The sequence below is a fragment of the Strigops habroptila genome, chromosome 7, assembly GCF_004027225.2.
Source record: "Strigops habroptila isolate Jane chromosome 7, bStrHab1.2.pri, whole genome shotgun sequence".
Taxonomy (NCBI): Eukaryota; Metazoa; Chordata; class Aves; order Psittaciformes; family Psittacidae; genus Strigops; species Strigops habroptila.
The window spans coordinates 27,617,867-27,643,214 of record NC_044283.2 but is presented as its reverse complement, the minus strand read 5'-3'; the positions used below and the strand labels follow the sequence as shown (position 1 = coordinate 27,643,214).

Genomic DNA, 25,348 nt, shown 5'->3' with positions numbered 1-25,348 from the left:
GGAGAGCATGCAGATATTTAGTTTCTCCCTATAGCTTGTTCAGGTGTGAGATTTGCATTTTGCACTTACTGCTGTAATTCGTGTTTGGGACTAGTAACTTCTAGACTTATGATTTCTAAGTTAAAGCTATGATTATTTCAGAATAGACATCCTTATAGGTTTTGCTTTTCGCTTTGCATATGTCTTGCAGATTAACTGTATCAGTTCCAAATTATACCTTGTAATAGTAGTTATTAACATTCTTGCTGAAAAAAAGATAACTGGAAGATTTTTTTCTGATGCTTTATAGTAATAGTTGAGGTTGTCTCATGAACATGATTAGAAATCCTGAAAGTTGATTGTAATAATGTGTATTGTATCCAAACAGAAGTAAACCATAGAATATATTCAGTTTCAATAAATTCAGTCTGCAACTAGATAAATAATGGCTGTATAGATATGGAGATGAATTGCAGAATCTAGATAAGGCAATTGTCAGCTGCAATAAGATAGAGAGTAGTAATAAAAAAGGGTGTCTGAGAAGAGGTTATCAACGATGCTATATTTTCTCCTTTATGTCCTCTGTTATGTAAGCATAGCGGAGGAAGATCTTCACGACTCTTTCATCAGGAAGTGGTACTTGGATCATCTACCAACAAACTAATTTTCCATGCACACTGATTAGATAGCTGGAGGTTATCTCACTTCTTTTTTCCCTATGACTGTCACTCCATTTGTGAAAATTGCTGCGATCGCGGCATTGCTGTGTGCCTGCTCTCTAAGTGTGTGAGAGTTGCATTCTGATGCTTTCCACTGTGCACACCAGCCAGGAGCAGATCTCTCCACTCAGCCTGCACTGGGTGTAAGTACTGTGTGATTTGCATGGATGGCTCAGTGAACTGAGCTGAAGTGGGACAGCCAGTTGCTTTTTTCCTAAACCGTTTCCAGTTGAGTGATGCAGTATGTGCAGACAAAGAATTACACAACTTTTATGTTGAGCGTGTGCTTGGAAATTCAATAAATGTTCATATGCTAAGAAATTACTTGAGAAAGTTTTTTTCCTGTGTTTTTATAGAATTCTTAGATGCAGATGCTACTCTGTATGGTTTATATGATAACTTCAGAATTTTGTGTGCTAAAGACCATTAGAAGAGGAGCCGGTATGCTTACATGCATTGCCATATACATAAAAATAACCATCTCCAGAGAGTGTGCAAGTGTATAACAGAAAGGCAGCAAAGCTCTATGGGTCTAGTTGAGGGCATGCTTAGCTGGCATAATGTTGTTGCAGTGCTGGCTAAGGTTTTATTGTAGTTGATCTTTCTTCTTTCAGTAACAACAATGAAGTGACATTCATATGGCCTAGTTTGAGAATGCTGTCTCTCTGCCAACAATTTTAGGCATTACTTCTTTTTAAATGGAGTCAGGAATGTTCTTTTAATCCAACAGTGAAGTGAGGATGTTCCTGCTGAAGAATAATTTGCTTACTGAAGTTGTGGGTGTAATGGAGGCTTTATACTGGCTTGCCCTCAGGTTGTTTGGTTCCATAGTGTTTAAGGAATCTGAGTTGTGATAATGTAACTTGATGTTCTTAAAGTTTTGGATTCTGTTGTTTAGTCCATTGCAGTTCGAATATGTGGTCTGTTTATCCATTCTTCTGAGGTTTCTGATTTTGTAACAAAAAGACTTGTTTTGATTGTTATTTATGTTGATTGGTGTAAGAAATATCTCATATTTTGTCCACAAAAGCCTTTGTTTAAAGGTTAAGGAGGTCTGGATGCCATGAGAATTACTTTTAGTAATGCAGTATGTAGGTTCAAAAGCCAACCATGGTGCTGCACACAATGAAAAGCATTATGTAATGAATACTGTTCTGTAAGATACGACATATGTTTTAATGAAAACTATGAATATATTTCTGAGCCTTACAGTCTAGACAGGAACAACTGCTTTCCAGGCAACATCAGTAGCACCCAAGCATTACTGCTTTCTTAAAAGCTCTTCTGTGTTTCTAATATTCACTCTAGTAATAATCTTGTCTGGTTCAGAAATAAATAATTATTTCTGGATAATTAAAAAAGGAACAAAAAAAAAAATGCATCTGTTGTCTTTCTAATAACGAATACACAGCTTTCTGGCTGTGCTGCAGCTGTGGTGTGTCTGCCTGGTAAACAGAAGGGCACACTTCTCCTGCGGTGCCTCTCTGCCCTTGAACTCATCCCTGCCTTCTTCTGGTAAACCACTGCTGGAGGTGGTTCATGAGGTTTTCAATCCTCTTGTCTGCTCAGCTTGATTCTGAAGGCATGCATACATTTCAAGAGTCATACCGGTTAAAAAGAATGGGGCTGCTCATAATGTTGCCCCTGCCAAAGCTACCTCGACGTCACTGCCCTTGACCTTTCTTTGGTAAGGGTTTGTGGCAGTGATTTTCAAAGTCCCTTAGACTTGTGAGCCAGGGAACAAAGTCGTGGCAGGCAAGCGAGCTGTATCTGCCTGTACAGCAGTCTTTTTTGAATATGTGTTACAGAATCAGAAAGAAATGGAAGTGAATGGGAGCTATGGCTGCGGGGTGCTGACAAGCATGTGAAAACTTGGGAGCTGCCTGGTAGGTACTTCTGATTCATTCTTTCTGTGAATGAAAAGAGCACTTGAAGAATTGCTTACCTTCCCTTAGGATTAACTTGACTGAAGATTACTTCCTCCTTTATCAACCAAAAATGAACTCTTGGCTCTCAAGAGAGGTTCTGTTCTGATAATACTGTATTTAACAAAGTAGATATAATGGCTTCATTTTATCCTGTGGCTTTTCATTTGATGACAGCAATGAAATGGTAATTTAAATGAGAAAGCTGAGATCACCTTACAGTGCCATGGTAGGAACGTATATGAAAAAGGACCGTATGAATTGTGGAACAAAAGTTTTGTTGCTGGTCTTGTTCTTTGGGAAGAGGGGGTTGAGGTGGGGAGTGTATGTGATGGTGTGTATGGCTTTAGCAAAAGGACAGATTTGCTCCTTCTGTTGCAGTTTGGTGGTGGATTATACTCTAAGAGCGACAAAAGCACAATTTGTCAATATTTTAGGAAACATTATATTATGGTAAATTTCAGCTTGTTTCCCCAGCAGCTGTTAAACTGCAAAGAAAAACAAAACCTGTGGAAAAAATCAGTCTGAGATGTTATGTGATTGATTGTCCTCCAAACTATCCTTTGGATAGCAGTTATCAGTGGCAGTACTGTGCTCTAGAGAACTTTCAGACATCATTTAATGGCAGTTTTATATTCCAGTGGCAAAATCACTGTTATTTCACAATCTTGTTTTCATGAGATACTACTTTTGGTGCCTTTTCAAATATTAATAGTAATAAAATAAGTATAGTATTAAGTAGGGTCTTAACTTTATTTCTACAACGGTAAATATCTCAGATAACAGCGTGTTAAGTCTTTCTGTAGGAAGCTTTTTATTAATTGTAACTTTGACTGAAAGAAGTCATGGCAATGAGTAGTCCTCTTGTATACTGAAACTCCATAGACCGCCTGCAGAGAATGTACTAATTTTTCTTATATCTTCCCCCCCACCAAAAAAAAAAGTGACATTTTAAATTGAAAGATGAATCCAAATGTATGTTAAGTTTTGAAAAAGCTACTAAATTCCACTAGTTTTAAAAAAAATTATCTAAGTGTACTTTGAGGTAGTAAATGTACTAATAGGTCCTTGTACTGCTGCAGCAGTAAGTTTCTTCTTTGTAGAAGGGACTTAGTGCTTATGATGGCTTCTCTACAGCGTGTCAGTTGTCATGGGAAAAGCAAGTTTTTGTCAGTAGTTAATCAACCAATAAAATGTGAATCTGTAGGTTTGTTTTGTTTTATTTGGATTATGGAGCTTAACCTCCATATTTGGCCCTATTTGTGAATTTAGGTGGTATTTTATGATGGTCAGTTGTGCAGTACATCTTGGGGCACGTAAGATTATGAGTCACTGCATTTCCTGATACATGGCGTGTTGGCATACATTCAATTAATTGGAATGCCAGTAACATTAAAATTTGCTATGTAAAGAGAAGATAACTTTTCTTTTAGTTTTCTTTCAGGGTAGGGTTGAAATACCATGGTCTATAAATGGATGTAGGCTGGAAGGAGAGACAACAAGGCTGTACGTAGATCATCCAAACTAGTCAAACCAATCAATGTACCATGCTGAAGCTGAAGAGCACCCAGTGTACCTAAGTGAAAGTTCTGAAGTTGTCAGGCATTTTCAGTCCCACTCCATTAGAAGTGGGTCAGGTGAGCAGGATGAAAACAAGGGAAGTTTTGTAGGATGGCTGAGCTCATCACTTTTGCCAAAAGTGGTGACTTCGTCCTCAGCAGTGCAGCCTTGTCACCTTTTCACCTGCCAATGGCATATACATTATTTAGCTTCTTCAGGCATAGATATGCTAGAATGAGGTTTCTTTGAGGGTGTTCTTTCTATTAAAGCAATATACTTTTTGCTAAACCCATAACTAGATTCTGTAATGATTCAAATTGCAGAAGAGAACACTACTGAAAGGAGAAAGCGCCCCAAATGCAAACCACTCTGTCAGCTACTGTTGCTAGAATAAACTGCATGCTTTGCATGGACCTCAGGAAAGCTCCAGATAAACCAATTGCAACAACCCATATCAAATACCCCATTTCTGCTGACTTTTTTTTTTTTTCCTTTTATGTTCTAGCTCTGATGCTTTTGTATTTGAAGGGGAAAGGTTCAGGCACTAGAGATTTAATAGCATTTAAGAGATCACTGGCAAAACAGTGTTTGTTTGGAAAGGTGACTGCCGACTTTATAGCACTCTGTGGAGCAAAACTGTTGTTTGCTGTGTTATATCCTGTTTGCATGTAGTTACAGGTTTTCCCCTGTGTAGAAAGATTCTTCCTCATTCCTCTACAAAGAGTAATGATGTTAGTCAAAGAGAACTTTCAAATTCTGTTAGGTACAGTGCAAAATAAAGGGTGAATTTAAAGAGGACCAGGCCATTCTAAATCAAAAGGGGCACTCAGAATCTAAAAGGCTCTGGGCCATGCTACTGTAAATGTGAATTAAGTGTTTGAACTCCAATGTTCCTAGTTGCCTGTGTGAATGTCACAAGGAAAGGTTTATGTTAGTAGGTCTGGTAGAAACTACTTTCTGGTAGAAATTTCAGGGGAGTTTACTGAAATATGATTTGTACAACAGGTTGCTAAGCTGCAATAACAGAAGAAAATAAAATGCTAAGGCATAGAATTGTTCCTTTTCCTTTGACTATTAGAATATTAATTATTGAAAAACTAAGGTATAGAAGAAATAAACTTTATATCAGTGACTTTGCATTGATAGCTCTCATTAAGCAAATCCAGGAGTTTTTATGGACTGATCAAGTAGTATTTAAAATATGATGATTCTCAAAAAGCACGAAGTGGAAAATGTTTCAATATAGTTACAGAATTACATGTTTTATGACTTTGTTTTTATCAGATTTTAGACTTCATGCTCTAGGTATAGTTAGAGCAAACAAGAAAAGCAATATATGTGTAGGTCAGGTTTTACTCAGTTCAGAATAAATAAAAATTTGAATTTAAAACATTAATATTTATAGGTGTCCTGCTCAAGAATTAGTTCAAGTTCTAGAAGTAATTAATTTTTCAAAGAGATCTTAAGAAAGCACAGCATGGAAAGTACAGGTGACCCCTGGTTCTGCCCATCGGGCACAACTAGCATGTGATTTGGGGATATTTTCAACTTTACTTTTTGAAGTTTCCTGTGTAGACAATTGCTGCAGACCAGAATGCTAATCTATAAAGATGTGTGAATGTCTTAACCCTTGCAAATCAATGATAACAAATTAATGGATATTGGAAAAAATAGTTACATTCACAGTGCTATCAAAGCACCATAAGTAGCCTTAGGAATTGTTGATTTTCTTCCTTTTGCTTCTTTTATTCATCATCCCTGGTTGCTTCCTTTGTTCACGCTGCTGAACTAGAACTTAAGATCTCCAGCTTAGGAATCATGATGCTTGCAAGGGTGCCAGTGCACCAGGGTCACTGGTCAGTAATAACTCAGAGGCTCTTAATGCAGCCAGTGTTAGGCTTAGAAAACTGAGTGTTCAACATCTCAGTGGAAACCTGCCTCCTTTTTCTCTCTGACATCTTGTTTATGCCGGCTGTCAGCGGGACACAGCAGTTGGGCCAAATATCACCAGATTTTTACTGTTCTTTCAGCTACAAACGAGGTCTTGTCCTGGAAAAAGAGAGGCTGGCAGCTGGCGCTTCATTTTTGTGATAGCAAAGCAAAGGAAGAAGGAAGCTAACCCAGATGTACTGAGGTTTGACTGAGAAGTTAAAAGGTTCTTTTTGGTAGCTATTTCTGAGACACTGTGGCCAGAAACCTGTGATAGACTGAATAGGAATATTAAGGTGGAGTTGTGCATCGTTCTGCTTGTAGGGGACTTCTTATCTTTGAACCTCTTTCTCGTCAGAAATTAACTGGATAGGAAAAGAGGAAGTAGGAATCCAAAACCTAGAAATTCCTTAGCAGAAGTGCATGGATGAGTAAGATTATGGAGTCTTTTTCTGTTATTTTTTTCTTCTTAAATTATGATTTTAAAAACCCTGAAAGGGTACTCAAGCTGTAATTATTCTTCCACAGGAAAGAAAGTAAAAGTGTATCAGTAATTCTGAAAGAATTATGTTAAGCCTGGTTTTGCTCATATTGTTTTACCTCACAAATACAGCAAAAGGTGACCAAAAGGAAAGTCTTTCCACTGTTAAAAGTTTCCTGGCATCTGTCACTGTAGTACTGTTCAGAGATTCTTTGAATAATTTTTAGTTATTTAATTTATAGTTTGTACCTATCTTTTCTGTCTGCGTTATCCCTGGAGGGGATACGGTAACTGGAAAACTAGAGCGCTCATCTTGGGAGAGCATAAGGGAAAACAAGAACATAACTTGTTTGGTCGAGTAGGGGAGAGGATGGCAGGACAAGGCCTGGGAGGGCCCTAGGGGAGGCACCAACATTGGTTCTGTGTTTTTGGATGCAAGTCTATACAATTTTGCTATCTAAAATGTGTATGTGTGGTGAATGATGTGAATTATGCTGCCACTGAGCATGAAAACTTTTTGAGCTGAAGTTAAACCTCACTAAAATTTAGTTTTGCTGTGCCAAACTGGTGTTTTCCTGGAGATGCAAGTGTTCAGAACAAAAATATAGTATGTACTGCTTATTCTGAAGACCTGAAGTGAGGAAGTACTGATTCCTTGGTTCATGTTAGTTTAGATACTGTTTATTAGAGATATTCTTGCACTTTTTTTAATTCTTTCTCAAGCTTTCATATCTTTTCTGTGCTTTTGTATTTCTTCCTTACTTTCTTACTGGTGGTAAGACCATTCACATTAAATGGTGCCGAGAAAAGTGGTGTCATGTCCTTGAGAATTATTTGTTTTCATTTCACATTTGCAATTTTAACGTGGAGGTTGTGAAGAATGACTGCCAAAAAGTGATAGTGAATATTGGATAGCTTTAGCTGTTGGGGGCTGGGAGAGACCCATGAAGATGTGGAAGAGCACGTGTGCCATCCTGACAGGATCTTCTCTGAAGGGGTATCATTGTCAGGAGCCTCAGTCTCTGATTCCTGTGGACTGGGACTACTATCCAGAACCTGTAGGCTAGGACTGAGTTAATTGTCCCAGTTACTCGCGCTGCAATGTGTGTGTGCTTTGCGTGTGTCTTACCTAAAAAAGTGGTGTGAGGGGGGACGGGGTGTTTCTAACCCTTAAATGTATTGATCTGTCTTGTTAACTTGAAGACGCTTGCTCGTGTGCGGTCTGCGTTGTGACTCCATTGAGGTGGCAGAGCCTCATGAAGGGTCACAAGTTTTCATCAGCATCTACAATTAGGAAAAAACCTGATAGATTTCTCTTGAGTTTCCTCTGTTTTCCTGTCCTGTGCTTCTCATCAGTGCAGCTGCTTTAGCAGGGTATTGATATTTATTGATATTTTTGAGATTAAACACTGCTCCTCCCCTTGGGTTGTGTCTGTGGCCATGGAGCAGCAGTGCCTTCAGTGCTGGTCAGACTGCCTCCTGTTCTCCGTCTGCAGAGAATGAAAATGGTAATCTCATTCCTCTGTGGGTCTAGGAAACTTGCAGTCAGCTCAGAAGGGAAGTGGGCTTTTTTAGCGTGATTAAAACAGCTTGGTGTTTTATGGTGGCGTCAGTATGTGGCCATACAAATTTAAACACTGCGTCATCATTGAAAAAGATGTGAGTGATGAGTTCTGGATCCGAAACTCAAATTTCTAGGTCACTGGCTGAGAGTTTAACTCAGCAGAGGCCAGAGCTTGTTATCGTTTTGTGGTTTGCATTTGGTCTCCTTCCAGGTGTCAGGACCAGAGCGCTCTGTGCTTTGAGGCCCTAACCCCCGACCGAGCTCCATAGTTTCTGTATAGTCCCACCATGGCCAGGCTGCTTCCCTGCACTTTGCTTCTGTCCCTCTCAAAAGTTGTTCAGTTGTTAATCTAGTCTGTGTTTTATTACTGTAGAATGATTAGTGAGATAATGTTTTCTTAGGGTACAAACAGATTTTGCCTGTGTAACTGATACACTGAGGAAGCTTGAGATCTAAAATCTTTACCAGAGAAGATGAGATTTCTGGGGTTGAGTGTGAATAGTTGGGCAACACATAAAACCAGTTTTGTTAATGGTATATTTGACTAAGAATGAACCAAGTATTGCTCTGTTTTCAAATAATGCTACCAGTATATTTACATACTGCAACTTGGAAGATGGCAGCATTGGTTGGCTATCCACTGATTCTGATCGCTAACCTAAGTGACTTTATTATTATTATTATTTTTCATCAGTAGCAGTAGTAAGGACCATTATAGAGCATACAACCATTTTCTGGTGATATCCTCTACAAGGAAATTTTGCCCTCTGTACCTGAAGAAGGCCAGATGTTGAGGAATTTTTAAAGCATAGCCTTAATAGTTTCATATCTTTCTTCCAGTATATTTCTTCTTCTTTTTATATTTGTGATGAATTGTATTATCTAAATACCATGAAAATACTGCTCCTGTCATTAATGGCCAAGCCATAAGTTGGTGTTAGTGCATACAGTTAGATGCTTAGTTACTTTTCAAATTATTCAAATTATTATTCAGATGATTACAGTTCTGAATGTAGCTGTGATACAGATCTACCTCTTTACAGGCTCCTCTCTTTAAAGTATGGTTCTATATTTTACCATATTTTTATTCCTGCCCATCAGCATGGAAGACTTCAGAACAGATTTTACCATATTGCATTTTGTAGGCGATCATCTCTGTTACTTTACTGGTAGACTGTGGATATCTTCTGTGTCTTCCTGCAAAATGCAAATCCTACTATTTAACTTTTATCAGAAAACAGTGTAGGAAATACTGTTGCAACATTGTATAACCATATAGCAGTTGTAAATGTGAGACCTTATGAGAGAGAAAGGAGATGTTATTTAAAATAAGGACTGGGGGGGTGGGGGAGGAAGGGGTTTTCACTTGCTCTCTCAGTCTTTCAAGCCCCAGGGTAGGTGTCCAAGAGCTCTGTCCAGCAGTTGTGCAGCAGGACAAGGTTGTTCAAGGTGTCCGTACAGCAAAAAGGCACCATGAGTGCTTGTGTCCAGCTGTTAAATCTGGAATCCATCGTATGGGAGGTAAGGATGCCAGGTGCAACATTGCACAATGTCTCACGTTCCTCTTCTGTTGCCAGCAGATTCTGGATATGTGTTTTTGCAGCTGACAGAATCAGTGTCTCCATTTTGTCCCATCTCTATGAGTCGTTATGAGTCACCTTGGTCCAGATCTGGGTATGGTGTGAAACTGCAGGTAGATGTGTGTGTGGGGTCTCCATGACCTCCTCACATGGGTGCTGTTCACACAGGCTGTACTGAGAGCCCCACTTCCCCATGTACCTTTACAGCCAGACCTTCCCATACCAATCTGAGCCTCTCAGTTACAGTTCTCTGAAGTACTTTTTACAGCTTTTAAGAATGTATTGAAACCAGATAAAGGTTCTTATTGTGGGGAAAGCAAACTATTTTCTGAAGTAAATTAGAGTCAGAGAAAAAGTTAAAATTAAAGTTGAGGAAGGTAAAAGGAAAAAGCTTTTTCTTTTACCTTTGAATTCAAATACATAGAGCTCACGTCTTTCAAATGACCAGTTTAGCCATGTATTTTGGAGTTGCATGGACAAGCATACAATAATCTGTTTTTATTTCAGATATGACTAGTCTCCTCCTCTGGAACTGACAAAGAAACCGTTAAGTCTGAAAGCTTGGTGTGTTTATGGTGGCTAAGAATAGCACTGCATAGCACTTAGTATTGTCTCCTCACAGAAGTCCAGTTCGAGTGCTGGCTCTGTCTGCATGCTGTGTGAGATTTTTTTGCCAGGTTTGTGCTGTGCCCTTGCCTCAGCCCTGAAGGCTGTTGTCTGTTTTTCTAAGGAGTTGCACAACTTCACATTCTTGCTAGTTTAGTTTACTTTTATTTGCAATTAGCATAGATAAATTTCTTCAGGAGGTCTGGTTACAAATAGAAGTGCCTCATGCTTACTTTTAAAAAAATATTGCTGACTAGAGCTTTGTGTGAACTCAGTGCTACCTTATGCTGTTAAAGACTTAAGAAGTGCTGAGGACCCTCAAAGTACAGTTCCCACACTAGCCACAGAAGCAAAACAAATTTGGTAAGTGACCTAGTGAACAATCCTGAATGTTCTAGATATTTCCTAGTTTTCGCATTTATCAAACTTTTTTCCTCAAGGAGAAAAAAAAAAAGGAAACGGACATCCCAGACTACCAGCGGCTCAGCAGCTGACATTGCTGTATTTCTGTAGAGTTTGGTGAATGAAAAAACTTGGCTTAGAAGAGTACATTTAGTAAACAGAAAAACACAGAGGTCTACAACTAATTTAGAAACAGAGATTTCCTACAGTGTTGTGGCATATGGGTTTGCCATCACAAGGAAATTTATGCTCTAGTTGAAAAATAATCAACCTCTCCTATGTGCTAACTCTTTGGTTAGTCATACTGGGAACTAAAACCCATCAGAGCTGAATACTCAAAAGAGCTGATGCCCTCAGTGCAAAGCAGAAAACTTTAGGGAACATGTTCTTTCTTTTGGCAGTTAAATGTAGATAGTTATCGGGATGTGTGAATAATCAGGTTTTGTTGTTTTGATTCCTCAGCAAGCTGACTGTAAGAATATACCTTTGAAAATGTTGATTTTTTTTCTTCTCTTTTTCTTTTTTCCCTCCTCAGCATGTTTGTGTCGAACGTGACAGATTGAGTTAGTCTTCAGAGATTTATTTCCCTTTTCAGCTTGTATGTTCATATGGAGGATTACCTGGTGGTACTGACAGAATCGGAGCGCAGAACAGTTGTTCTTTCCTGAAATTGAGTCGTAATACATGAGACTTATTCTAACCCTGATTTGTGTATGCTTGAGCATATTCCAGTGCTCAAATGTGTGTGTTTGTTGATTCTCTTTTTTAATCCTTGTGTGTATAGCTAACACTTCAATTTTCAAACCATACCTCAGTGTCAGAAATACTGTTATATTTCTGATTAGTTCACTAGGCAGTTAGTTACAAAGATGTAAAAATGTTCTGTAACATTTTTACAGACCATGCTCAGTTACTTTTCAAGCCTCAAAACCTGGTATTATTCAAATGATTACAGTTCTGAATGTAGCTGTGATACAGTTCTTCTACCTCTTTACAGGCTGCTCTCTTTAAAGTATGGTTCTGTATTTTACCATATTTTTATTCCTGTCCATCAGTATGGAAGACTTCAGAACAGATTTTGCCATACTGCCCAGACATACTGGCCCATACTGGCCCAGACATTAGGCTAGTCTGGGCTAATGTAGTGGTTTTGAGCTTTACCTGTAGGTGACTTTGTACATTTTTAACTTGTACCTTTTTCATCTGAAATGTTAATATGCTTATATGGAGCATATTAAAATACATTAATTTGGTTTCCTTATAGTTTCTTTAATAGTTTTTTTTATGATACATAATTTGAAGTTATTGGTTACTTTATAGCTGATGCTCCAGAGTCCTTTTCCAAAATAGCTTTCTATATCAAAGCTGCCAGTATTCATTACTTTTTGCATTTACTCAGGAAAGGTACAGTTTGACATTAATGAGGATAATTGAGGATAATGAGCATAATGAGGATAATGAGGAAAAGTCTTTTCCTCTTTCTGCTGGGAGCTGGAATTGCCCTCGTCTCACAAGGAAAGAATAAGCAGGCAGTGGGAGGTGGGGGTTAAACAAACTACCTTGGGTGGTTGTGCTCGGCCAGAGAACTCTTTGCAAAAGCTGTTGGCTTCTGACACTGTGTTTTTGGCAATAGTATCAAGGGCTAATTTGTTGAGCATTTTTGACGTTGTTTTTTCTCTCAGTACAGTGCATCAATAGGGTTTTTATATCCTTAAGTCTTCAAACTGAGGATATGGAGTTTAGTTTTTCCAGAGAAATGTGGATTAGAAAAGATGAGAGAAAATATACGTTTGCTGGTTAGCAAAGGCATGCCTATGATCATTTTTTTAGTTGATGCATTTTTTTGTGTGGTGTATATGATATGTATCTGTTAATATATTGAAAACAATCAAAACCATCACAGATGATATGTTTGCAGTGATAAGCATTAGAATTAAGTTATCTGTGCAGCCTGTATATCAGCGTGTTTGTATTCCTTTTGATGCTATATCCTTGCCTTTTAATTTTCAGGTACTACTTCTTAAAGCTTTAGATTTAGGGTTTAGTTTGTGCTTTTTTCTCTTCATCTAATTAGCGTCCCATAAAAATGAAGTCTTCATTCAGAGTAAGTTCACTCTCACCGTTGCTGTGGAAATGTATGCTTCCTTAGCTTGTAGAAAAGTGTACATGGAAATCTGGAATAAACACTAGCAAATGTGATTCTCTTTCCCTCTCTTACTACTCTTCTAGTCCCCAGGCTTGACTGGTGTATCTTTCTGCTGCTGCCTTTGCCTCCCTTATGCTTTTTAGTTTAACATCACTTAGCCAAGCATTGATTTAATTTTATTGCCTTTGTTAGCTCATGTTTAACATAGGTTTCAGAGCATCAGTGATTTCCAGCCTAGTGCAGCCTTCAGTTTGATAGCTCAGGAAAGAAAAAATAGATTTCTCTGTTAGCAGAGAAAAATGGTAATAGAAACAGAGATTTTTCTTTAGCAGAGAAATTCCCCGCCACAACTAACCAGCCAACCAACCAAAAAAAGAAAACTCAAGCAAACCCCCCCCCCAGCCAACCAAAAATGTCTGCTAATGGTAAAATATTGGAAAATATTGATACAAGTGATAGGATTATTATGCATACCTCAAAAGGATACCTTATTTCTGGGTCCTTATTGGTGAAGTTTGGGTCAATGCTGCAGCCAGGCTGGGAATCCAGCCACAAGCCATGGGATGGTGTCAACATTTTTAGTTTTTATATCATCAGAGAAAGTTGTTACTGTTTGTGTTTAGAGAAAAAATTGATGGCATGAATCACTGGAATTGATGCCAGATAGCTAGACATCTAAGCTGAGCTCCTTCGCATTGTTCTTCTGACTCCAGGAGTTGAAACTGAAGGAGAGATGTGGTGCTTTCATGAGTTACGGCCTCTCAGCTATCATTTGAATGCACAGTACTATCTAAAAGCACGATAACCATGACTGGCATGGTAATGAGCCTGAGCTTATAGGTCCCCTTGAAAGCCAAGGAATACTACTAGCTCAGGCTCAGTCGTGTCTTGATGCACATTTTCAGGGCAAGTGTGGATCAAGAGGGCTAATTGAACAAGCCAAAGTTACACTAATCTATCCTTGCTCTCCATATTCAAAAGGAAGTCGTCATCTTTAGCTCTGTTGCAGTAACAACTTTAAATATAAAAATAAGATCACATACTGCTCTTTAGAATTAGTAGTGAAAGGTGGGTCGTGTTCCCTCTCTCTCCCCCAATTTAATCATACTGAATTAATCATAGAATTGCTTCTGTGTTTGCATTGTTACTGAAGGTATGGCTTACAAAGAGGTAGAAGCCTAACACTGAGGTATAGGAAAATCAAGAAGTTTAAGGGGGTTTATGCTTATGTGGTTGGTTGCTCTTTTGAAGGAATACAAAATTTGTACATGAACGAAACTTGGCAGTTGTATATACTCAGCTCTTACAGTTCAGTGCTTCGAAGGAAACTGAGATCTCAGGATACGTGCCACTGTCACTTGACAACACAGCACTAGTGCTTTGCTGGTGCTGTGCAAAGTATTTCAACAGTGGGGTCATGTTAAGTCTTCACAGTGTCTACTGGGAAAGAAGACAACAGGTAACAGGTGTCTGCTTGGGGTCATATGTTTTCCCTCAGAAGTTTGCAAGTTGATTACAGAGCTGTTTGCCATCAGAAATTTGTATATTAAGTCTAACTTGCTTTGTTTTATGTGCAGCTTTGTGTTGAATCAAAAGCTACAGATATATAAAACTTCAGGACAGTAAAAGCATTTCTCATTATTACCATTGGGAATTTAACTTACAGCCCTGAACCTTTACGTTCCTGCCATTATTCTACTTCCATATGTGATGGATTGTGTTCTAGATTATGGACAGATAAAAGAAACCTATCCCTTACATTCTTTTAAGCTGATCTTGTGTGAGAACAGCTTTCTGACAGTGAGGCAAAGTATGTTAAATATAATAACAGTTTAGAAGTATGCTATTAAATAAATGTTACGCCTTTCTAAGTGAAGGTTTCTTTGAAATTTAATTTGATGAAAATGGTTTATCTGAAGATGTTTCCTATTCTGGCAGTTGTTCTAGAAAAGGGATTACATAAACTACATTTTTAATGGTCTGACATTTTAATGGTCAGGATTTCCTGATGGCATGCCATAATCAAAGATGACTGGGCAGGACTTGAGACAATTGAGTTCAAACTGATTTCCTCTTCCCCCTCCAATTTTTGTGCTTTATCACATTGTTTTCCAATGTGTATGGTTTGGTCTTTTGGCATCTTTTACTGTCAAAATTATGCTTTTGATTTCTTCATTTTTCTCTTCCTGTCTGATAAAAATCTACATGCATGGTCTACCATAGAAGGCTCTGTAAAGTGATTCACATAGTAAGTTGTACTTCTTGCATATGCTCATAGCAATTTCAGCTAGCATTTCCCATCTATGTCCTATCTGTTATGTTGTTAAGGATTTTTTTTAAAGTGTGAATATGTAAAATTACATACATCTTAGTGATTTTTTTTTGTTTGATTTTAATTCTTTTGTTTGAAAAGGTAGTTACTTGCACCATAGATGGCGCATTCTGCCCTGCCATCCCATACTAATGAAGTTAGAATTGCGTAGCATGAGAGATGAGGTGAGCTTCAGCAAATATCTTTGAGGCTGTAGCTTGTAGCAGCCTCTGCTGCTCTCGAGTCCGACACTCTCTGTGGACAGAGTGTGCTCAGCAACGACCAGTGTTCTGTTTCTCACTGGCTGCCCTGGATGTCCTGTCGCTGTCCTGAATGTCAGATCTCACCTCCTTCTCAACCATTAAGTTTCTTAAGAAAAGTGTTTGTGTTTTCTCATAATAAAATACCCACTATCTGGTTTAGGTGGTTGTACATGATACATGTGGCTGTTGTTTGTCCTGTTCAGTCACAGTCCTATAGAGAAGCAGGTTCTCTATGTACAGTATGAGGATAACTGAGGATAACATGTTACTCTGCTGACAATTTGTAAGGATTGTTAAGAAAGCATTATGCCAAATGAAAATCTAAAAATTACAGTTTATGAATGAAGTTGTCAGATACTATTAACAGCAGCGGGCAAAAAGACTACTGGATCTTGGGAGAAGCAAAACTACCTAGTTATAAAGCAGAAAATCAAATTCGAGGATCATTAGTAGCAGCAAGACTGTATCTGCTAAGGAATTATTATCTGGCCCAGATATCTAGAAAACTAGATATTGCCAGATTAAGATTTTATGCCTTAGAATTTCTTCTGTGTTGGCCTGAAGTAATGTTTCTATTACCATTTACTAGCAGAGGAGTCTGCCTTTTGGGGAAAGCTGATTTCTTCCCTGTGTTTTAAGAGGCTTTGAAAGCAAGAATCAAGCTTCATGCAAGTAACTAGACAAATTGGCAGCTGCTCTCCTAGTTGAGTCAACTTTCCATAAAGAAAGGATGTTCATATTTGTTGGGGATAGAAAATGATTTGTGTGATAAAGCTTCAGAAGATTTCGGTGAGGTTTTTTTGAGTCATCTGTCATAGTACCACAGTACACTCCAAGAACTTTGTTTTCCTTTCCATATTCCCTCCCAGGATATCTTTCACATTTTAGCCATATGTTTAATTAGCTACTTGTTGAGATAAACTTATCTTCTGATTATTGATGCACCATGCATTTAAATTTCTTTGTTCCAGAGCTTGGCTAAAATGTAATAGAAACATATTTGAAGCTCCTTGGATAAATTGTCAATTAGGGAAGCGTTTCTACTGCAGAAGTAAAATATGAGTTCCAGTGTAGCCACAGAGGGGAAGTTACCAATATACATAAAAACCTCCTGTCACTGGAAGGTTTGACTTGGCTTTACAGACATTACACTGAACATACTGCTGAACTAAGCCAGTTCTAAACCTGTTTCTACTTCACAGGTGGGTAATCCATTCATCTTACTAACACATGACGTTGCATAAATGCATGACAGAAGTACCAGCTACTACTGCTGGTTATTTAATTACTTTCATCAAATTTACATAAAATCAGTGCAAGAAAGTGTTGAACAAAAATTTGCCATCTGGGCTTTTAGTCCATGTGGCTTGTTAATGAGAAAACGGTGGTTCTTTGCCTGTTCATATAGTGTAATTGGACACATGGAGCCATGATCTTTGTTAAACATTTTCTAAAGATAATTCACTGTGTACTGCCAACACAGAGAAGAGAGAATGCCATATGTCATGTCACTGGGTGAATTAGTTGTGTAGTTTCTATTGAAAATAATAGGATGTTTGTTCATCAGGAACTATGGATCCAGACTAAGATAGGAGAAATATGGGAGAAAGGGCAGATTTGATTGGTATTTTTTTCCCAGTCATGTATATTCTAATCTATTTGGACTGATTTAAGTTTTAACCACTGTGTTTATACTTGTGGTGTTACCCATCAGAAGTTGTATATTATGTAAAGGAGAAGAATATCTAGGTAAAACAGTCTATGAAAATTTGTGTGGTCAGTGGCCCTTAATAGATCTATCATTTTACTGGCAGCAGCTGTGGATTTTACTGACATTGTTTAGGTTATCCTAGGTGACATGACTGTGATGGAGTCAGGAGGCTGCTGTGCCTCTCCCTTCGCTTTCAGGTTTTCATACCAGTATCAAGAATAATATTTTTATTAAGAACTGTTTTTTTAAATGCATCCTAAGAATGCCTCAAAAATTGGCATTTAACAAAAACTCATTCTCTCAGTCCATCTGAACACATCACTAAGAATAATACACATCACTGAAAAAATTGGAATAGCATTTATATCTAACTGGAAGTCATTAAAATAAGTATATAAGTATATTTTACAGACTTGCAATTTCTTCTCTTTTATTGTGATCAATTAGCATAGTTTAAAATGAGTAACATTTGCTGGCAGATGAGTGTTAATGAAATAACTGGATAAAGGCAGTGTAATGGAGAAGCATCCACCATCTCTGTAACGACTGCTGACTCCAGCAGTTGCATGATGCTGGTGAACCAAGGAACCAGCCAGAGCTGCCAGTGCAGCGGTGCTGGTTGTGCGTGAGATCAGCTGGGTTTTGGGTTTTGGGTTTAACAGAGCTGGTAAGGCGTAATAAATCCAGCTTACATACAGACTCCATGCACTATCACTAGTGGGACATAGTTTGGACAGAAAGCACTGAAGTAGACTTGGGTGGTCTATAGTGCTGTCACATGCTGGAGCAATCCAGGTAAATCAGTTGGATAAATCAGTAGCAGTTGCATCCTCCTATTGCTATTCTGAAAGCAAATCCAAGAGATGTAAGCAAAGGTTAGCTTTCTTTTTTTTTCTTTTTTTTAAATATTTGTTTATAGACTGGAAGCTAAGATTTGGAATGTACGTCTGTTATTAGAGCAGTAAATGTTGATCTTCATTGTCTTCGTGAAGATGTTCACCATTTCTCGTATTCTAATCATGAGTTTTTTTCACTGATCTGAGTAAGAAGACTGAAAACAATAGAAGCCTGATGGTCTACAGGAGTTGTAGAGTTGTGAAATAATGATAAAGTTATTGAAGAAGTTGTCTGCTCTAGAAAACAGGCTGCTGGTCTGGGGTACAGGAAACTGAGGTTTGACTTTTTGTCTCTGCTCATAATTTGTTGGGATGATACTGGATAGGTTGCCATCTCTTTTGGGTATTGACATCCTTATTAGGGAAGAAAAACCATACTGAAGATTTGTTGCTATGAAGCACTCTTAACAAGATATGTTTCCATGTATATTAATATCCCTTCTGTGAGGTAGGATGAAATGTTCTTGATGTTTATCAGAGTAGAAGACATGGAGCTTCATTAAAATTCCTTTAAGTAAGACAGATAATATTTTCAATCCTTGGGAATTTTCATTTTGTCAGTTGGACATGCAAACCCTATTCTGCAACAAGTATCACAGGAAACTTAAAGAACCTGTGATATTAAGTGTGCTGAAAAAATAATAATAAAAAGCTTAATTATTAAATGTAAGCAGTGTAAAATTATTTACTGCCTTAGCAATGAACTTAAAAATAGCATTGAAGAATATCATCTGCTTGAGGAGGACTATGGATGCCCTCTCAAAAACGTGTTGAGTATCCTTATTTTATAGTTGATACCTTATTTAAAAAATGTAAAATAATTCTTAATGTATTTTCAAGTATCTTGAAAGAGGGGAGATGCCCGATGGAGGTTTTTTTTCAGTCCAACCCTTCTAACATACTGAGAAACAGCAGCGACTGAAAGCAAATTTCAGTTAAAGAAAAAGACATGAAAAACTTGGAAAGTACTGTTTAAAGCACATATGAAATGTCAACACTTGGCTAAGTGTAAAGTAGTACCCAAACAAGCGTAGGAAAGCTAAAAATGATCATTTCACATTAGCCATGAAGTAAAATGCACTCACAGACTGTCGCAGCCTGGGGCGCATTTGTTACCTTTTGGTACCTGCTTTGTGTGTTTGAATCCTTAATAATCTTGTTGGTACATAGGATACTACTTATATCCTCAAATACTTGTTGCGCTTGGGCTACACAAGGAGAAGCAGGATGATAAAAATAGTGTTCTTTAATACCAAGTTGGGTATTAAGTAACCTTTCCTAGTTCTGGACATTTAACATGAAACAACTTTGTTTCTCATTTAGCATACATCAGGGCGTGTTGCCTTTTGACCTAGGAGTATGTCGTCTGTCTAATTATCCTTTGTATTGTTTTACTGTTCCTTGAAACTATCCAAACAATTTAGTGTGGCCCTAGCAACCAAACAATACTGTTTAACAAAGATTTCCTACGGCAGTTGCTCCCAGATTTCCCACGTAGTGCTAGCTCACATCGGGGCAAACAAACAGGATATTGTTTCAAGTGAGTAACACTCAATGTTTTCAAGCGATTTATGAAAGTAGTTTTTTGTTTTTGAACTGTTGTGAGTGGTATGATCTTTGATTGCAGATTTCATCTGAAGTTCTGCAGAATGGTCCATGTTTTGAGGCTTCAAAACAATGTTCGAAACTTACATTTTCTCTGGCAGCTAGGAGCAGAGCATGCCTTATGCTTTGATGGCAAAGAATAGCAGAAAGGAATTATTTAATCCTGACCTGCAATGACATCTTTTTTTTTCCATTAAACATGCTATTTAAAGTCCACCTAGACCCTTCCTATAGGGTTATCAGTTGCAAATTCATGAGTAAATGAATCCCACTGAACATAATTATACCAGATAATAATGTTGCTTGACCTAGTTAAGAGATCCAATAACAGATTTTGGCTTTTCTTTAATCCTACTGTATCTTCTAACTTATATTTTCTTATTAAACACAGTCAAACTTCTTTCCCTTTTCCCCTCCTATGTTTGTTTTTTTTTCCCTGTATGTATTTAACTAACTTGACTACTTTTACAACAGATAAAATCATGAACATTGTCATATGCAAGGCAAGAGTCATTAATGTAAACCATTAATGCTGCCATTAGTTAGAGTCCTCAGCAAGTTCAGAGATGGAAGTAAATTCTAGTCATTTATTCTGCCTTTTGAATACACTGGCATTTTGGCAGAAGTAACATATTTGTAATCTTCTCATGGCAACATTTTTAATTGCTTTGGTTTGACGTTTTTCCCTTGGTTTATTGGGGAGAGGTTTGTTACCAACAGAAGAATTTGTGCATGTGAACACAGAGATTAGTAACACTAACGAGTAGGATAGCCTTAACTCTGCTTTGCTGCCGGAAGAGTAAAAAGGCAAGTGCTGCCCCTGCATTGACCCTCCTCTTTGTGCTGGCACAAGCGTATATGCGGTCATGTGGTGAATAAATTGGACAACTGATTGTATCAAAATTAACCTGAGGAAAAAAAAGTAATGCTGCTTTACCAGTTCAGTTCATAACACAGCTGCACGCTTACATCTGCTTGCACAGGAGGAGACGAGCTGGTTGAGTACCAGCTTCTTGATGTTAAGGAGTGTGGACTGGGCTGGAGTTGTGACATGTTCCCTTAAGTCCCTAGTCCTGATAATGTGGGAATTGTGGCATACTCCAGTAGGTAAGTCTAGAAGGAGCCAAAGCAGCTGCCATGCGAAATTTCTTCTGACTGGGCACAGCTAATGATGTTTGAAAGCAGATTTAAACTTCTCTCATTTCTTTCCAGTCTGTTAGCTTCAATATGTGAGTTAGAGTCCAACAAAGCTTTAGCTTTCTCAGGATCTCTCATATTTAGGATAAAAGTGACCGTTTACTTAGAAATGTGTTGTATCCTTAGGTTCTTGAATTTTTATTTTGTTCATTCGCAGATAGAGATGGAATGAGAGTTGTTAAAAATCTGTGTGTAGTAGCATTTTTCATTATTGTACTTGGTGTTTCTGTTTGTTACCTGCTATGGCTAGGAAGGATGTATTCATTCTTTTCACCTCTTCTCTCCTCAAATCTGTACTCTTGTTCTTGACATAAAATGCATATCTCGTTTCCTGGGCTGTCTTTGGAAGCATCAGGGCTTAAGAATGACAAGCGCACAGATGCTGGAGAATGTGGACACTGGAAAGAATTGTAATGTACCTGACACGTTTATGCTTCTGTACTGAGAGACAAGCCAGTCATCAGATACAGGACAGGAAAGAATTTTTCTCTCAAGTGAGATGCTTCGGGTTGTCATCCTCCTTTTGCAACATGCGCTTTGTTCTGTTTCTTAATGCCTTTGTGTACTTCCATCTAGTGAACTTCCACCATTGGGATCTAGAAGGGGGCAGTGTCTTTGATCTCCCATTGCCTGTGTGGCACACACTCGTCTGTGTCTTTTAGGACCTCTGTTACCAAGACTGAAGTGCTAGATCAAAATGCGAAAGTATGTTCAGAAATTCTTTATGGCATGTGGTGTGTGCGCATGTCATTCTGGTGTTGCCCTCAGTTGCTGGGAACTCAGCTCTGTGACCTTGGCAAGTCCTTCCAGCTTTGAAGACAGCATACTGCAATTTGCATAAAGGAAAAAAATACACGTTACTACAACTCAGCAGCAAGTTTGTACAAAACTTAGGTGAAAAAACCACAGGTCCCATGTGGTACTCAGAACCTTATGCAAGGTGGCCTGCCTTTTTGATTAAAGGCTAAAGTAGTTGTGACTGTTCTGTTTTCACTCCCACTGAACTGCTCGCTTCATGAATGTGTTTGATAAATGATTGCTTTCAATTGAAGTCAAGGAGGTCTGCGTTACCTAAAATGTAACTTTCTGAACGGAGAGAAAAAACTCTGAATGGCTGAGACTCAAGAGACTTTGGAAGTTGCGAAGTGAAGTACCAACGGTTTTGTCTCTATGGCAACCAGTATTTTCATGAATGAGTTGAATGCTAAAGATGTTCTACTAGAACTTGTAGATAATATTTAACAAGTAGAATTGCATGTGTACAAGTTGAAAACAGGCAAAAATTTCGCAGGTTCATCAAAATTGGCCAAGTGCATCTCCTCATACCTTAACTGCAGAAAGCCTTAAAGCAGCTGACCTGAACAAATCACAATATGTAATACAGTAAAACAGACGGAGACTAGGCTTCCTGTACAACTGTCTTAGGAAAATAGGTAAAATATCAATAGGTAATTCTTAATATCAATTCCTAATATCAGTAAAAAATACTATCTGCAGTCATGGAATATACTAGAGAAATACCAGACCTTGCTTGGTAGATCTGGGGCATCACTAGAGATGTCAATGGATATTTTGATTTGTAGTGTGCAAGACAAGAATTGTAATTATTTACTCTTGAGTATGTGTGTGTTAAACTCATGTATGAGTGAGTTCTGATACCAGATTTTGGGTACTACAATTCACATTGGGTGGTAACTGTGATAATAAAGAAATGTTTTTGAGTGCTTAGGGAGAAAAATAAAATTATAGTTGGATAAATATATGTAAACTTAGTATATAATAATTTCAGTATAAAGGTGAAAGCACTAATCCTTAGAGGAGTCGAATATATCCAGTGTTATTTATATTGATAAAATAATTAATATTTCTGATAAGGAACAAGTCTTTCAAATTTGTGACTAGAGAGTGGAGAAAAATAGGTAGCATGACATGTATAGAAAGGGTTTGTGTTCTTGTCAGGAAAATAACCTTACTGACAGAAAGTGCCAAGAGAGGCCAAGGAAATATTTTCTAGATGGTATTTGGACACCAAGTAGAAACTTGAACTTCATGAATGATTTATAAAAATTGAATCAGGCAAATGCCTCAGAATATGGGGGTATAACCCTTTGCATTGAACCTTGTGATTTTTACTCATACTTGAACTGAAGACACCGTATATTAAAAGCTGTAATCTTGGTCATCATACAGTTGTATTCAGAACAGGGTGGTTCACAGAGTGCATGATAGTTTTACATGTTGTCAATAACAAAAATGAGTTACATTGTAAACCCTTCTGTAACTTACAGTGGAATTTCCTACCTAATTAAAAAGGAAAATGTTGTTGGATATTAAAACTACTTATATCCTCCTTCTGGTTTACAGCATTTACTGTGTAAATATGTTTGTGTGGTGGATGGGCAAGTAAAGAAGTGTCTAAACACAGACACTGTATTTAGAAACTCTGCTTATAGCTTTTTATTTTATTTTTTTCCCTATAGCCTCCACGCCACCCAGCAGAGTAAATAAACGCAGAGTTTCTCCAAGTGTTGTTTCCACCTGGGAAAAGAGAGGCATCATCATGTCTAACATTACTATTGATCCAGATGTCAAACCTGGCGAGTATGTCATCAAAAGCCTCTTTGCTGAATTTGCTGTTCAAGCTGAAAAGAAAATTGAACTTGTAATGGCTGAACCTTTGGTGAGTCCTTTTTCTTTCATAGTGTCCTTTGAAATGGTCCTGCTTTTTTTCCTAAAATAGGCTGATTTATCATGTGTGGTTACTGAAAAAAAAATTCCCCAGATATTGCTGACTTTTCAAAGGGATTACTTCAAGAATAAATAGGCTTCTGCAAACAGGGTTGCTACCTGGATTATGCTTTATTTGCTTCCATTAAAACTATTATGTAGTGGTTACTGGAAACAAGACCTCGTAGTATTCGTAAGTTCTGTAAAGTTATAAAAGGAAACAGCGACAGCAAAAAACAGTCCTTCATTAACACTGTGAAATGTGTTTCCTGTTGATGCTTCTTTGAAATAGTACTTCGACAATATACTTTCAAGAAAAGATGCATTTGGTTTGCTTTCCAAAGTAATGACACTAAAACCTGGAAGAACATAGTAGCCAGCATATATTGCAGATAAGGCAAAATGCAGAATCCTGCTGGTGAAATCCAGTTTTGAAACTTTAGGAAAAAATTTTATTAAGCAGTCCAAAAGAACACAAAAATGGGGCTAAGCATTTTTTGTGGTGTCAGTTATGGAATCATCTTCAACTGAAATCATTAGTAGATTAAAGGCTGAGGAAAGTGAAATGCTTTATACACACCTACATAGGTAAACATCATATATATATGTGTGTGTGTGTGTGTATGTGTACCGGGCAAGCCCAACAACTTAAACATAACTTGTCTGTTTCCTTATGGACAGTACTTTTGGAGTAGTGGCTCCAAAAGAGTCAGTACTCAGGAAGGTTTGGTAAGAAAGCACAGAAACTTTGCAGGAAAAGGAGCATGCAAATAGTGAAGGGTGCATGGCTAAGAAATGAGAGGAGAGCTCTAGGGGTGGTGATGCTGTGGGTGGAAATGGCAGAGAGTTCCACTCAGGGTGCTCTGTGTGCCTACTGCTGTGAATGCCGCCCCCTTGGCCCCTTCTGCTAAACATACAGGGAGGGTAGTGCTTGGCCAGCATGACGTAAACATAAGTCAGATGAACTGAAGAGGGCTTTTCCTGCAGGCACAGCTGGTTTGGAGTGAAATCTCCTAACTGGAATACTGATAGCAAGGTAAATACGATAGCCCTGAAGCTCACTTGTGCTGAAACACTTGCCCCTAGACCAGATTAAATAAATCCTCTGACAACAATCCTGGGCTGTGTCTCCCTGCCATGCTGGTGACTGGTAGTTACACAAGTTTTTTTCTATCTGTTAACTGTACAAAATCGCAACATCTCACCAGATTAAAAATTGTGAAACCTGGGAAACTAGTGAAATAATGCACTTTCCAGAGAAGAGTGATTCCCAGCTGTGTTTTCTCTTGAGGCTTTATGCACGAAGCCTGCCTTAGTCAGGATCTTTTACTGCTAAGATTCTGAAATTGCTATTTTGTGTGTATGCAGTACGTATAAAATTCTTTGAGATAAAATAAGAAATTGTAACTATTACTGGAGTAGGCATTTGTGAAGGTCTTTAACAGTTCTGTCTGTGTTCATTTGCTAAGTTGAATTCCTTTAAACAAAATACTTTTTAATGTGATCAAATGTAAATTTACACATCCAGTCACCATTCCTTATTTTATATTGGTTGGAAGGAAGGGCTATAAAGAAAACCAGCAATTTAAAAGAGGTACCAAAAGTTGTGGAAAAGTGAAACAACCTGAGCCTGTGTAACACAAAGAGGTAGAAGGGAATCCTTAGGTGTTTCAATGAAAGGAAGTACTATATTACTGAAGTGGTTTAATTTTTGAATGTAGTATTTGATGTAAATGCTGAATATTCA

At 38.0% G+C, this 25,348-nt stretch overlaps 1 protein-coding gene across 11 annotated transcripts in view; it reads left to right on the top strand.

Annotated features, from left to right (window-relative positions):
• FRYL (FRY like transcription coactivator) overlaps positions 1-25,348 on the top strand; it is a 160,583-nt gene that overhangs the window by 41,186 nt on the left and 94,049 nt on the right. For 8 of the 11 annotated variants that reach the window (XM_030492105.1, XM_030492099.1, XM_030492097.1 and 5 more), the window contains one exon: positions 23,355-23,554. In XM_030492105.1, the coding sequence (XP_030347965.1) occupies positions 23,435-23,554 (120 nt within the window). In that variant the 5' untranslated portion in view covers positions 23,355-23,434. Of the gene's footprint in view, positions 1-2,506; positions 2,585-15,655; positions 16,668-20,652; positions 20,785-23,354; positions 23,555-25,348 lie in introns of those variants that run through there. The other 3 variants (XM_030492106.2, XM_030492104.1, XM_030492103.1) reach the window with 3 other exon arrangements.